The sequence below is a fragment of the Xyrauchen texanus genome, chromosome 12, assembly GCF_025860055.1.
Source record: "Xyrauchen texanus isolate HMW12.3.18 chromosome 12, RBS_HiC_50CHRs, whole genome shotgun sequence".
Taxonomy (NCBI): domain Eukaryota; kingdom Metazoa; phylum Chordata; class Actinopteri; order Cypriniformes; family Catostomidae; genus Xyrauchen; species Xyrauchen texanus.
The window spans coordinates 12,965,428-12,978,625 of record NC_068287.1 but is presented as its reverse complement, the minus strand read 5'-3'; the positions used below and the strand labels follow the sequence as shown (position 1 = coordinate 12,978,625).

The following is a 13,198-nucleotide window of genomic DNA, read 5'->3' as shown; positions in this document are numbered from 1 at the left end:
TACTGATCTTGAGTAATGTAACATAATATGTTACAAATTACATTTTACAGCATGTATTCTGTAATCTGTAGTGGAATACATTTCAAAAGTAACCCTCCCAACCCTGTCCTTACATAATCATAACTGAAATAGATTAAGAGGCCTAAGATTATCCTCAGATTTTCAAAACATTGTACTGCTATTTTTTTGTTCTCCCAGAACAAGTACACATGAATCCCAAGCATTGAAATTATGTCTTTTTTTTTTTTTTAAATAAACTGGCACTACAAACATAACTAATGGGAGACTAATGCCTAACTAATATCCTGTCCCCCACATCAAGAGACCTCTCCGAGGACCAAGTGCATAAGTAAATAAATCTCCATACAGTGACAGCACATTTCTATTTTGTCCTTGACAGTTCACTGTGGTAGGAAACTTGTAACTTTAGCTGGCATGAAAAGCATGGATATGTGCATACAGAACATAGAGTACCAGTCTGGTACATATAGAGATGTTTGGAGCTTATGAAGGAAATGGAGGCTGAAACTACTTTCCTGGATGATGAGCCCTTGTGCTCAGCATGTGGAGAGATTTTTGATGTCCCAGCTGTGCTTTGTTGCCTTTCATGTGGTTGTGGCTTTTGCGAATCTTGCCTTTCACAGTTCTGGGAGACACAAAGCTCTAAAGGCTGTCCACTTTGCAGAATAAAAACATCTGCTTCTCCTCAAAGTATATATGAGGAGCGTGGAGAGAAGATGACTCTCTTTTGCATTGGGGACCAATGTCCTATCTGCGCGTATTGCCTCAAATCAGGGAGCCACAAAAGTCACAGAGTGTACCCTCTGGAAGAGGCGCGGGAGGACTGTAAGGTAAGATAAACATTTACTGCATGAGTATGGTTCCCAGAATCCTTTTAAAAATGAATGCACTTCAGAGCACAACAAAACATAGTTACAGAAAATGAGCTCATCACACAACATAAGTACAAACTGTCCATTAAGGTCACAGACATGTGGACAAACTACAGCAAATCCAACAGCATAAATCCAAGCACAATCCAGGTAATGCAAATTATAAATGAACTAGAAAGGTAAAGTTGTCAAGACAAACTTTGATGTTGGCTTGATAAAGCTTTGTCTGAAAGATTTAATTCATTTAAAAGTTACAAATTTGATAGTTATAAAGATATTACAATAACACAAACAGCTAGCCAGAGAGTCAGACAGACGTCACAGAAATAGTCATACAGAGTGTAAGATAGAAAGAAGAAGAGCAACTTACTGTAGATCATATTCAAGACCCTTTACATTAGGGTTTAGTTACATTAGAATTTTGTACAGTTTTAGATTGAATTAACAAGCATTCTGTCGATATTTTGCGATTTTTAATAGTCTGCGGTGCGAAAGTCGTAAATCCGGTCAGTTAGAAAAGATATAGCACACTATTCCAGAACCATCCCGATCCCATGAAAATTCATACATATTTTTACGAGTTGGCTGTTTCGTAAGTTTTCGTACGAATTCATCACGTGCAAATTCCAAGGATAATTTTTGCGCATGATGCGTTAAGGACATACTTATTGATATTATGCCCTTACACAAACCCCATATCTAAACTTAACCAATCAGTAGTGTTGTAAGCATGATAGGAAGTTGTTGTGTTTGACAGAAGCAAGTAATTGTCGCATATTAGATAGAAACGATATCCAGCGAAGTCATTGCTGTAGTGAAAGTCAAAGGAATTTATACGAGTGCAGTCATACGATATTATACAAATTAGCCAAATTTAGAAATGTCATATGAACCCTTCACCATGAGAGTGTGTAGCCCAGATCAGTCTCAAGCCATGAACAAACTGCAGCTAAATATGGCGGTCAGTTCACCTTTTAGTGCTTTCTGATTCAGTTCACCCAAACATTTTTATTCCCTCTTCATATACTCACCCTACTTCCACCCCAGATGTTTGACTTACTTTCTTCTGCTTTGCATATTTCTTCCATTGCCGTTTTAGTCATTATCTCCATTATGGAGCTCAGTTGCAACTGAAATGATTTGGACATCTTATAATACTTGTGCCTTTTTGTTTGCTTGGAAAAAGATGAAATCCTCTTGCTAAAAAAAGACGTAACATCTTCTAAGATTTTTAGAAGAATATGTCAGCTCTGTTGGTACATACAATGCAAGTGAATGGTGACCAAAATTTAAAAGCTCCAAAAGCACATGAATGGCAGCATAAAAGTCATCCATGACTATGTTCACACAGTCAGTATTTGGGATTGACAACCGCATTTACTTAGAGACGTGAGCCTCTAAATGTCCTGTTCAAACAACAGCTTACAGTAGTGGGTTGATTTGAATATGTTTGTTTGAACGAACAACGACATCAAGCCCATAATCTGACAGCTGTAACCACAGTGACGGTGACTAACGTAAATATCAAAGATGGTGACGTCCATAACACAGGCATGTCTTATCACACTTGCGGTTAGCAGTATTTAGGGGCACAGTCGGTGTTCAGGTTAATACAACTGGTAATGTATCACAACAGAGCATGCATGCATTACAAATTACTACAGAATTCATAAACAAAAGATTCTTCATACATGACAAAGTACATCTTCTCTGATAAACCTTAACCTTATAGGCAGCACCAAACTACATCAGTCCTGATGGATCTCCTTAAGCCACTAATAAACTAATAAAATATTGATGACGTTTTATACTTTCATTTTCCATTAGTAGCTCATCAACTTTTAAATCTTTCAAATCAAACTTTCAAGGCTTTGATTTTTTTGGAAAGTGCATTGCCATGGATTTTGCATAACCGCGATAGACGTGATACTTGATACCTTTCTTGTGGTTGACATTTCTACTGGTCTATTAACACACTGACACAGACACAGTGAGATATGACTCAACCCATCCAAGCACAGTTCCTGTGATGCCCAGGTCAGAGAGGGTGGACAGGAGAATCTGGAGGTTCATTGTGTCAAAGGCACCAGACAATTCAAGGATGATGAGGACGGATGATTTGGAGTTAGCTCTCGTCAGTCATAGGCTTTCAGCTACTGACAAGAGAGCAGTCTCTGTACCTGCATTTTTTGCAATTCAGTCTTTCTCGAATTCACACGTATGTAAATGGTTTGAACGTTTTGAAACTGAGTTTGAATTTTTATGCTTTGTTATAACTTGCTTACACACAGGTCAGCCGCAAGAGACAAAATGTCAAGTGGCTGGAGCCTAAAAGGGAACAGAGTGAGCCTTTTAGGCTCCAGTAACAGTGAAGATGGTTGAATATATATGGGTTCGGCTCAGTTCAGCTGACAAAATGGGAGGTAATTTGCCATCTCTTATAGAGAACTTCTCTTGTACGTGGCACAAATCTTAAAAATCCCAGTGTGTCTCTGCTGTACGTTATGTGGGTGTAGCTACTGTAAAATTTGCTGCCAGCAGTTTTGGGAGAAGAAAGGCTGTTATGAATGCCCAATCTGGAGAGAAAAGATCTCTGGATCCTTGTCTTAGAAAATGCAAAGGAAGAAGATATTAAATTCAGCAGAGCTCAAAGAAAAAAAAACATAATTCGGAAGCTAAAGTACTGCACCGGAAAGATTTTAGAATACTCAAGCTTACACAACAGAACAAATACTAAAACTATTTCAATAATATAATAATATAGCAATAAATGTAAAATGCAACAATTACAAACACTTTGTGCAATCCACCTGATCTTTTATTCAGCAAAATAAATGATTGACACCTTAAGTCCATACCACACAGCATTCAAAAGACTATGTCTCTCAATGTATCGATGAATGTAACCAACCAATTTCAGTGAATTTGGCAATAGTATGTTGAAAGTTCTGCTGTTCAAATTGGCCTGTGCTTTCTGAAATTTGAACCACTCCCTCTAGTGGCCAAAGCTGGAAATGTTGTTAAATGTGTGGGAATGTTTGAGCTCCAGTTCGGGGGAAAAAATGTCCACTGGATGGCGCCAATAGTGGGTTACATTTTTTGTTGTATCTGATGTAATACAGTCAACAAGAATGCATATTTTATTAACCCCATATTACATATCACATATTTTATAGTGAAAATGAAACATCTGAACTGCACTCACCATTGGTCAGGAGAACACGATTACTAATTGGTTTCCACAGAGAACAAGAGTCTCAGAGATTGCTCGTGCAACACATTTGAAGTGCTGCAAAAAGTTCTGATGGGTGATGCCGCTTGTTGGGAATTCTGCAGAATGGGTCAATTTCAGGGTAGAAGAAAATTCAAAAGCAACATGCTGATTTCCTGTGTTGTTTCCTCAGGTGCCTTTATTCAAATTCCACTAGTATTCACCTTATTTTGTAATGCAAAAGTAAACAAGCAGTTGCTTTTCCGGCAAGTTTGTGAGAGTTGTGTTGTCATTAGCCAAAATGTAAATAACTAGAAGGAGAATTTATTATTATTTACATAAATGCGTTAATGAAAAATAATAATGCTAATAGTATGAGGACATATATTGCCAGATTCCAATAGAATAAAAGCAGAATAATTTAGTATTTTTATATTGCTGAAATAGCTGTAGTTGGCTTATGCGGGATACAATCTACATTCTAGTTTTTAAACCTGACTAATCTCCCTTTGTGTAATGCTTTGCTAATGTAATATATTTCTTTAAAATAATTGACAGTTGGATTGATATTTTGCCATCTAATGCAATAACAATTGTGGCTTAATTGTGAAATATGTGAAATATGTTTCAAGAACTAGTTATTCATTTGAACATAGTTTTTCCCCTTCTTTGAAACGTTCCTCAGCCCACTTCCATGATGCCAGTTTTTCAATTCTTCTCAAATCTTTTTTTCTTTTATTATTCTTATTAGATGGCAAATACTATTTATCCTCTTCATTGAAATGACATGAGATCTTGGCACACTTCCACCCCTTTTATGTCAGTGCTAAGATCAAATCACTCGCCAAGACACTGATGTTGCATAAGGCGATGTTTATGCATGACTCTTGCACAGATCAGAGCATATCATATGTCAGACTTGATTCATGGTAGGCTTGCAGATGTGCTGTACACACTCAGTATACTGGGGCCAATCGGTAAACAGATCTCCCAAGGTTAATCATAAGTGGGTAGATGGAACATAAAATGCCCCCTGTTACCTCATCGGGCAATGAGTGGCTCAAAGCAGCAATGGCTTCCAAGCAATCACGTCTTGAGGAGGACCTCTCCTGTCCCATCTGTGGAAGTATCCTTCAAAAGCCTGTAGTGCTGTTCTGCAGACATCGTTTCTGTAAACATTGTCTGGAGAGCTTCTGGAATGGTGGGGGAACTTGTGAATGCCCTCTGTGTTGCCAGCCATCATCTATGGGGGAGCTCTTGGTCAACAAAATGCTAGAGAAGACCTGCGAGTGTTTTCTGAAAGAACGCTGCAAAAATGACCCACTTGCATGCAAAGAACATGGTGAGAAATTGACTCTCTTCTGTTTGGAGGACCTGGAACCCACGTGTAGCAAATGCGAGTCATTGAGCAACCACATGGGTCACCGGTTGTACCCTTTATATGAAGCCTCACAAGACTGTAAGGTACGTCTGCATACAGGTGTTTTAGAATCTCAAAAACTGCGTACAAGCAATGTATCAAGACCAACTTGCCCGGCACAAAGATTATACAGTAATGTTTATCCTGTAGTTTCAACAATTGTGCATCAATTCAATGAACAGTTGATAAAATAAAATAAAAACATCTTAGGCGTAAAACCATCTCTTCTGTTTAGGGCCTTAGAAATTATTATTTATGGTTCCTTGGCTGCATTATCTTCACGCTATTAATAACAGTATATTCTTGCCGGGTATGTGCCCTCCTGGAAAGACTGAAACCAGACTCCCATGCAATTTTTCCATGTGCTTGAGTCCAGTCAAAAGCATTTGCATTTGACTAATTCACTTGACTTTGGTCTTTATTTACAGTTGATGAATGTATACACCCGTATCTAAAAAGGTAAATTTTTAAGGCCACGACCAAGTATGGATTTTTATGGTCATACAAGGTCCAAATTAAATATAAGATATTATGGTATATTTGAATTGCGATTTCACATTACATATATATGTTGGCTTGACATACTGTAGAGACTATTTAGCAGAGACAGACCACTTCTATTAAAATGAATGGGAGAAACTGGAATGGCCAACGGATATAGAATGGATGTCCCGCCTTACAGGTAAAAGAGCCAATCACCCTTTGGATAAAGACATCGCCTGTCAATCAACTTGTGTACGTGTATGCACATTAACTATACAAGCTGGGAAAATTTTATTTTTGCACAATTTTTGATACTAGTGTTGTCAGATTTTACTGCTGATTTTAAATAAGATTTCGTCATTTTTATCGTAATCTTGACCAACCGATTTGGAGATTTCAGTGTTTCCCCATTCAAATAGATATGTGCTGCACTTGTATGCTGCTTGTTTACAAAAAAAAAAAATAGTTGCCCTGGAGCGTTTCAATGATGACAGCCAATGCTGACTTGCTAAAAAGACTTTGCATACTGTCATTCTACAGACTTGGGTTAGGGGTTTTCCAAAATCCCTAAACCAACACCAAAATTTCCCTTACATGAACTACACCTTCCGATTGTTTTGACTCGGGCTGCCATGACTTTTCTTACTGATCGAAATTAAAGTTGTTTGTACAGCGTAAAATCAAAAATCTGAAAAATCCAGAGATTTCATGAGGGACATCAGCAGCATTACCTTCTTCAGGGACCGGCAAGAAGACAATCAGCTTTTATGTTGTGATGGACAACAAACTGCTGAATATCACTGTTGGGACTGATTTTGTGATAAGATGCCATTGTTTGGTAAGACTGTTTACCTATTTACTAAGAAACAAGATTAACTTTGTTTCACAAATGGAGACTACATTTGTAGAGCAATTTCATGCTTTTTATGTTTTTAAAAAGAGCTCAACTTTTCAATTCTGCCTGGTCCATTGCAGTACTAAAACCTCTTTAATATTAAGAAGTTGTGAGGAACAAATTCACTTTTCTATATTGTACCAGACATTTTCTTTGGGTGAGACAGTTATGTGTTACCACATACAGTCATATACAGTGTGTTTTGAGTGCTCTGTACAAATTGTACAGAAGAAAAAATAAATGCATTTCTTTCTTTCAGTTTTTGTTTTATGGAGTGGGGATGGGTGTGGGGAGCAAATGTAAGCTATTACATGAAATACCTACCATACAGTAATGGATAATGAGTGTAAATGCTACATTTAAAGTTGAGCACAAACTGCTACTATTCAGTGTTATATTAAGTCAGGTTTGGTGTTAAATTAGAAGCTCTTATCAACTCCAATTCAGTGTCATTATACTCCAATTACAATTTGACACTCTAGGAGTGTCAATTAACACCATTGGAGTGTTCAAAATGTCATCACATTAGGTGGTGTCCATTTAACACTTTTCCGTTGGTTTCCATATAAACACTGGGAAAGTCTCAGAATAGCCTTAACTTCAAAACTACTTTAAACTTTCAACATCAAAGTTGATCCTAATAAACTTTACATATCTAGTTGACACTTAAAATCTCTGACTTAATGTCTTATAATGTCAACTTTGTATCTAAAAATATAACAAGAAAAATAAAGAATAACAATTCTGATAGCTTTAAGAGAACTTTAAGAATTACAGTTTCTCTTAAATTGTGGTCTCAATGTTCCACGGCACATCTTATCCTTTTCCTAACCCTTGTTTAGGATTCTAGTGCCCTTAAAGTTGGAGTAAGTCATTTGAATCCAATACACTATTTGTTAAATTCCGCGAATATCTCTTCACGGTCCGCTCTCTGTGCACTGAAAACAAAATCCAACATTTATAAACAGCTTAGGCTCTGTAAATGGGAAAATAAACAAAGTGGATCAGACCGATCCACACAACACTATTGCATGTGCATGAATTTGGGGAGCATCTGAAAGAGCACTGAAGGGAGGGGTGTGTTTGTTTGGCTGTTGAGTTCAAATATCAACGGTATTTCTCAGGAATCATTTACTCCAAATTTAAACTAATGTAAAAAATATTTGTCTTTTTAAAGTAAAAATCCATAGGCGTTTCAGTAAGTATATGATTCCGTATTACAACACTAAATGCCCTTACTTTAAAAAAAAAAAGCTGCATCTTCACGACTCCAGCCACTGTGAGAACTTGGCAGTGTGATACTGAAGTTGACTTTTGTATGACAGATTGCTTGATTTGTTCCTCATTTGTAAGTCACTTTGGATAAAGGTGTCTGCTAAATATAAATGTAAATAACTTATTAGCGTAGTGCATTTGAATTTTCTTTACCCTTTTTTCCAGGAGGAACTCAAAAATGCATTAAAACCACTTAAGGACAAGCTGAAGCTCTTCCAAAAAGCCAAACTGACTTGCGAGCAAACAACACAACACATTAAGGTATTTTCATTTTAAAATACTTTGCTATTTGGCCAGGTTTTTAGGAGACTTAGGTGAATTCTCCACTTCAGAAAAGTCTTTCATATTATTCTAAATCTAGAGTCAGGCAGAGAATACTGAGAGGCAGATACGAGAGGCGTTTGAGACGCTGCAACAGTTCCTACGAGATGAGGAAGCATCCCGGCTTTCCATGCTGAAGCAAGAGAAGATGCAGAAGAGCCAGATCATGAATGATAAGATTGAACATTTGGAAAATGACATCACATCTCTAACCAACACTATAAAAACTGTTGAACAAGAGATGAAATCTCAGGACATACCATTCCTCAAGGTAACAGTTTTTAATTTAATGGATACAACTTAATAAAATGATACAATCCACACCTTGTAATTTTAGTAACCTTTTCTTTTTTCATTCATCTAGAATTACAAAGACACTATTAAGAGGTACCACCCCCCTTTCTCCAGTAACAACTTTATATATTTGATTTTTCATCTTAAATATGTATAATTTGCTCCACTCTAACTTTGTAATTCTTACTCAATTTACAGGACATGGCATGTTCCCCAGGATCCAGTGATGATAACAGATTCTCTGCTTGATGTAGCTAAACACCTTGGCTCATTAAAGTTTAAAATCTGGGAGAGAATGCAGGAAATCATTCAATATAGTAAGTACTGTATTAATGTAGTAAGTACATGCTGAATATAGTCTATCGATATACATGCTGTGATGATACAGTATGTAAATACATTTAAAAATATACATGTAAATTTCATAACAATTATTTTATTCTCCACATTTTATTGGATGACAACATTTTTGACCACCTTCATTTGGCCTGATAGCCGGAGATCAAAAAGTCGCCGTTGATTAAAATTTTATAGCAATAACATTAGTGGGCCTCATCCATGAAATACGAGCAAAACAAATTTCTCTATGTCGTTTGTAACGACATTATGTAAATGTTTGAATTGAATATATTCATGTTATATTAATGAGGCTCTTTTAGTCTGCATTGCAAGTTTGCTGCAATGTGTCCTGGACTCAACATGTCTCATTAGTAAGGGATAGCATGCGGTCAGCTGGTCATCATCGCAAAATAAACCCAGATGGGGTGATCATGACCCTGGCACAAGTGGAGGTGTCTTGTAACACCCCGAACCTTTATTTTGCAATAACGTCCAACTGACTGTACATTTATCTGCTTGTTAGCTACTTACCAAATCGATACAAGACACATAACAGTAGCACCTGTATGTTGCCATAGACAACGGTCAAATATGCAGTTCAGTGATCACAAAAATATTTGAAAGCCACAACTGACCAATCAGAATCAAGTATTCCTGAGCAATGTTAACTTTTCAAAGTCACAGTAACAGTGGATTTAACCGTGATAATCTTTCAAGCATTTTTTGTTCCGCAGCTCCTGTAACCCTCGACCCAAACACGGCTGCAAGCTGCTTCCTCCTATCAGATGATCTGACTACATTACAGTGCTGTTCTGAGACCTTTAATCTTCCAGACAACCCTGAGCGCTTTGACATAAGTGCAGAGATGCTGGGCAGTGAGGGCTTCAAATCTGGCCGACACAGCTGGGATGTGGAGGTAAAAAACAACACATACTGGGTCATTGGAGTTGCAAGTGCATCCATCAACCGGAAGGGAAAGAATGTCCTGACCCCTGCAGAGGGATTCTGGACCATTCGACTACGTAACGGGGAGTATAAAGCCTGTACTGCCCCATGGTCACCACTCACTATGAGTAAGGAGCCGCTGGTGGTAGTGCGAGTTGTATTAGACATGGACAGGTCCAAGGTCAGTTTCTACAACCCACGAGAGAGGACAGCTCTATTCACCTTCACAGACATCATCACTCCGAGAGCATTCCCATATTTCTGCAGTGCCTGCAAGGAGCAACCATTAAAAGTGTTACCAGGGAGGCTGTCTGTTACAGTAGACTAATAGGACTGTAAAGAATGTCTCTATCAGCATTTCTATCCTAAGACCTTCCCTCTCATGTTACATGTGTTGCGTGTGGGTGAGGCAGATGGAAATAACCATTTAGCTCCACTTGCTTTGGTTTTGAAAAATCTGATGTACAGAACTGTGCAAAAGGTTTAGGCACTTAAGATGTTTCACAAAAACATTTGTCATCAGATGATTATTTATATCTTCAGCTTTAGTGTGTCAATAGGAAAAATACATTTTATACTCCCAAACATTACTTCTGCAAATGGAAACGATTAAAATAGAAGAACTCTGCAAGAGATGGCATTGCCCCCACTGAACATCGGGTCAGTCTGAGATTACACGAAGAGACAGAAGCAATTGATACAGCCTAAATAGATAGAAAACGTGGTGAATTCTCCAAGAAGCTTGGAACATCCGATCTTCCAAAGACATCCTCACTATGCAAAATGTTTCACAAGCGCCTAAAACGTTTGCACAGTACTGTATATCTGGATAACAGGAAGAATTTCAAAGCAAAATTGTCAAGCAATATCAGTCATATTAACCACAAAAAAACAAACAAAAAAAAAAACAGTATGTATATCAAGCATTTAAGCAAAATTCTTCCATTAAAAAGGCTTTTTTGGTTTAGAAACAAAATTGTTCAAACTTTTAATAGTGCAAATAAATGGACAAAATAAATTTGTAAATGACTATTTCTATACAATAAGAATACATGTAACGGGATTACGTATTTTAAATACATATAATTAAATATAAGTAACTGTTTTCCACTACAGTTCAATTTATATAATTGGTAATTAGAATACAGTTACATTCAAAAAGTATTTTGATTACTGAAGAGATTACTTTGATTTCATTGTCATTTGTTTAGTTCGATATTTAGTCCTTTCAGATGGAAAACATTTATTCATACAAATTATGCAATTCAAAGTGCATTTGAACAGCGGTGAAACACTTTCTTATGATGTGTTACATTCATACGAGCAGACAGAGAAGTAAGTTTGAAGTAAGTTTGGAGCAGATCAAATATAAATAAACCTTGTGTAAATTGTCAAATTTACGCTAAGCTAAAATTTTATTTCTAGCCATTTTACATGCACATGTTACCAGACACGATCATACTTTTGTTTTCTAGTAAAACCTTTGATATTAGGGCAAAAATCATATTCTTGATAATAATTTTTGTATTGTTTTCCTGTAAAAAATATCTAAAAATTCTTCAAGCAAGATCAGTTTGATTGATCTTGTTTTAGAAACAACACTGCATAAGATATTCAGGTTTTTCAGAGAATGTATTTTGTCTTACTGTATTGACAGAGTTTTTATAGTCATAGTATAGTGCTGAAGAAGTAATCCAAAGTATTTATGTTACTGATCTTGAGTAATGTAACAGAATAGGTTACAAATTACATTTTACTGCATGTATTCTGTAGTGGAATACATTTCAAAAGTAACCCTCCCAACCCTGGACCTACACATTAGGCAGGTGGTTTGTGCACGCACGCACACACACACTACAGAAAATCATCATACCCCTTTGGAATAATCACTTTTTTTTTTTTTTTTGCCTGAAATCAAAACCCATAAAAAATATATATATTTTCCAGCTTTATTTACAAATTGTGCTTTACAACATTCAAGTAACAAACAAGGCATCAGTTCCAAAAAATTATAAAAGATAAAAAACTTGAATACTTTAATACTTGTAGAGCTATCTTTTATTTTAATGACAGCCATCAGTCTGTTTGGATATGTCTCTACTAGCTTCACACACCTAGATTGGGGAATATTAGCCCATTCTTCCAAGCAGAATTGTTCGAGTTCAGTCAAATTGTGGGATTTTCTATTGGATCTATTGGACTTTGTCACTCAAGGACTTTGACCTTCCTTAAACCGCTGTGTTGTTTTTTTTGGCGGTGTGTTTAGGGTCATTGTCGTGCTGAATGTGAACCACCAGTCCATCTTCAGTTGTCGACCAGAGGGCCATAGATTTTCCTCAAGAATTTGGGTGTCCATGGCAGCATCCATTTTACCTTCAATACTTACCAATCCATCTCACGATACATTTTGCAATACACATCAAAATATATTGCAATACATCACGATATCATAATTTGATTAGATTACGTTATTTACTGATGTCTGATGAAGAGCATGTAGCTCGAAACATCCCATTTTTCAATTTGTGTCTCTTGGTCGCCACATTAAATTGATTTGGAAGTAACAGTGTGCCAAGTTTGTTGTGTGTTTACATGATATGATATGATATGAATACTTAAGTGGTTGAATATAAATATCAATTCATGGATCTAAAGTATCGATACAGAATCATGAGAAAAAGTATTGCAATATATCGATATTTGATTGCATCAACACAGCCCTACTTCACAGTAGGTATGGTATATTCTTGGTGGTGTGCTGCGTTTGGTTTTTCCAAATATAGCGCTTGAATATATAGCACCACCCTGCCAAACAGGCCAGCTTTGTGGAAAGCTGGGGAGATTGTTGTCACATGCACAGGCCGATCAATCTCAGACATAAGGGCTTGTAAATCCTTTAAAGTTGCCTTTGGCCTCTTGGTAGCTTCCCTGATAAATATCATCCTGGCACGGTCATCCAGTTTGGAGGGATAGCCCGATCTAGGCAAGGTTTTGGTGGTGCCAACCATGGTGAATTCTTGAATTCATTACTATGCACTACTAGTAATGGAGTCCTCACAGAACAGCCGGTTTTATTCTGAAGTAATCAAAATCACTACAACCGATGTAAGGTGGGGGACAAT

At 36.9% G+C, this 13,198-nt stretch overlaps 1 protein-coding gene across 1 annotated transcript; it reads left to right on the top strand.

Moving 5' to 3' along the window:
- The first annotated feature begins 5,145 nt into the window (after positions 1 to 5,145).
- Positions 5,146 to 11,132, top strand: trim35-13 (tripartite motif containing 35-13). Its single transcript, XM_052139889.1, has 6 exons — positions 5,146 to 5,568; positions 8,343 to 8,438; positions 8,539 to 8,769; positions 8,863 to 8,885; positions 8,991 to 9,109; positions 9,866 to 11,132. The coding sequence occupies exons 1-6, from the start codon at positions 5,176 to 5,178 to the stop codon at positions 10,402 to 10,404; spliced, it is 1,401 nt and encodes a 466-aa protein (XP_051995849.1). The 5' UTR covers positions 5,146 to 5,175; the 3' UTR covers positions 10,405 to 11,132.
- Positions 11,133 to 13,198: the final 2,066 nt, after the last annotated feature.

Excerpts from the sequence above, each read along its gene's own strand:
- trim35-13 (XM_052139889.1), top strand. The coding sequence starts at position 5,176 with ATGGCTTCCAAGCAATCACGTCTTGAGGAGGACCTCTCCTGTCCCATC. Across the intron at positions 5,569-8,342 it reads AAGCCTCACAAGACTGTAAG|GAGGAACTCAAAAATGCATT; the intron begins GTACGTCTGCAT and ends CCTTTTTTCCAG. Across the intron at positions 8,886-8,990 it reads TACAAAGACACTATTAAGAG|GACATGGCATGTTCCCCAGG; the intron begins GTACCACCCCCC and ends CTCAATTTACAG.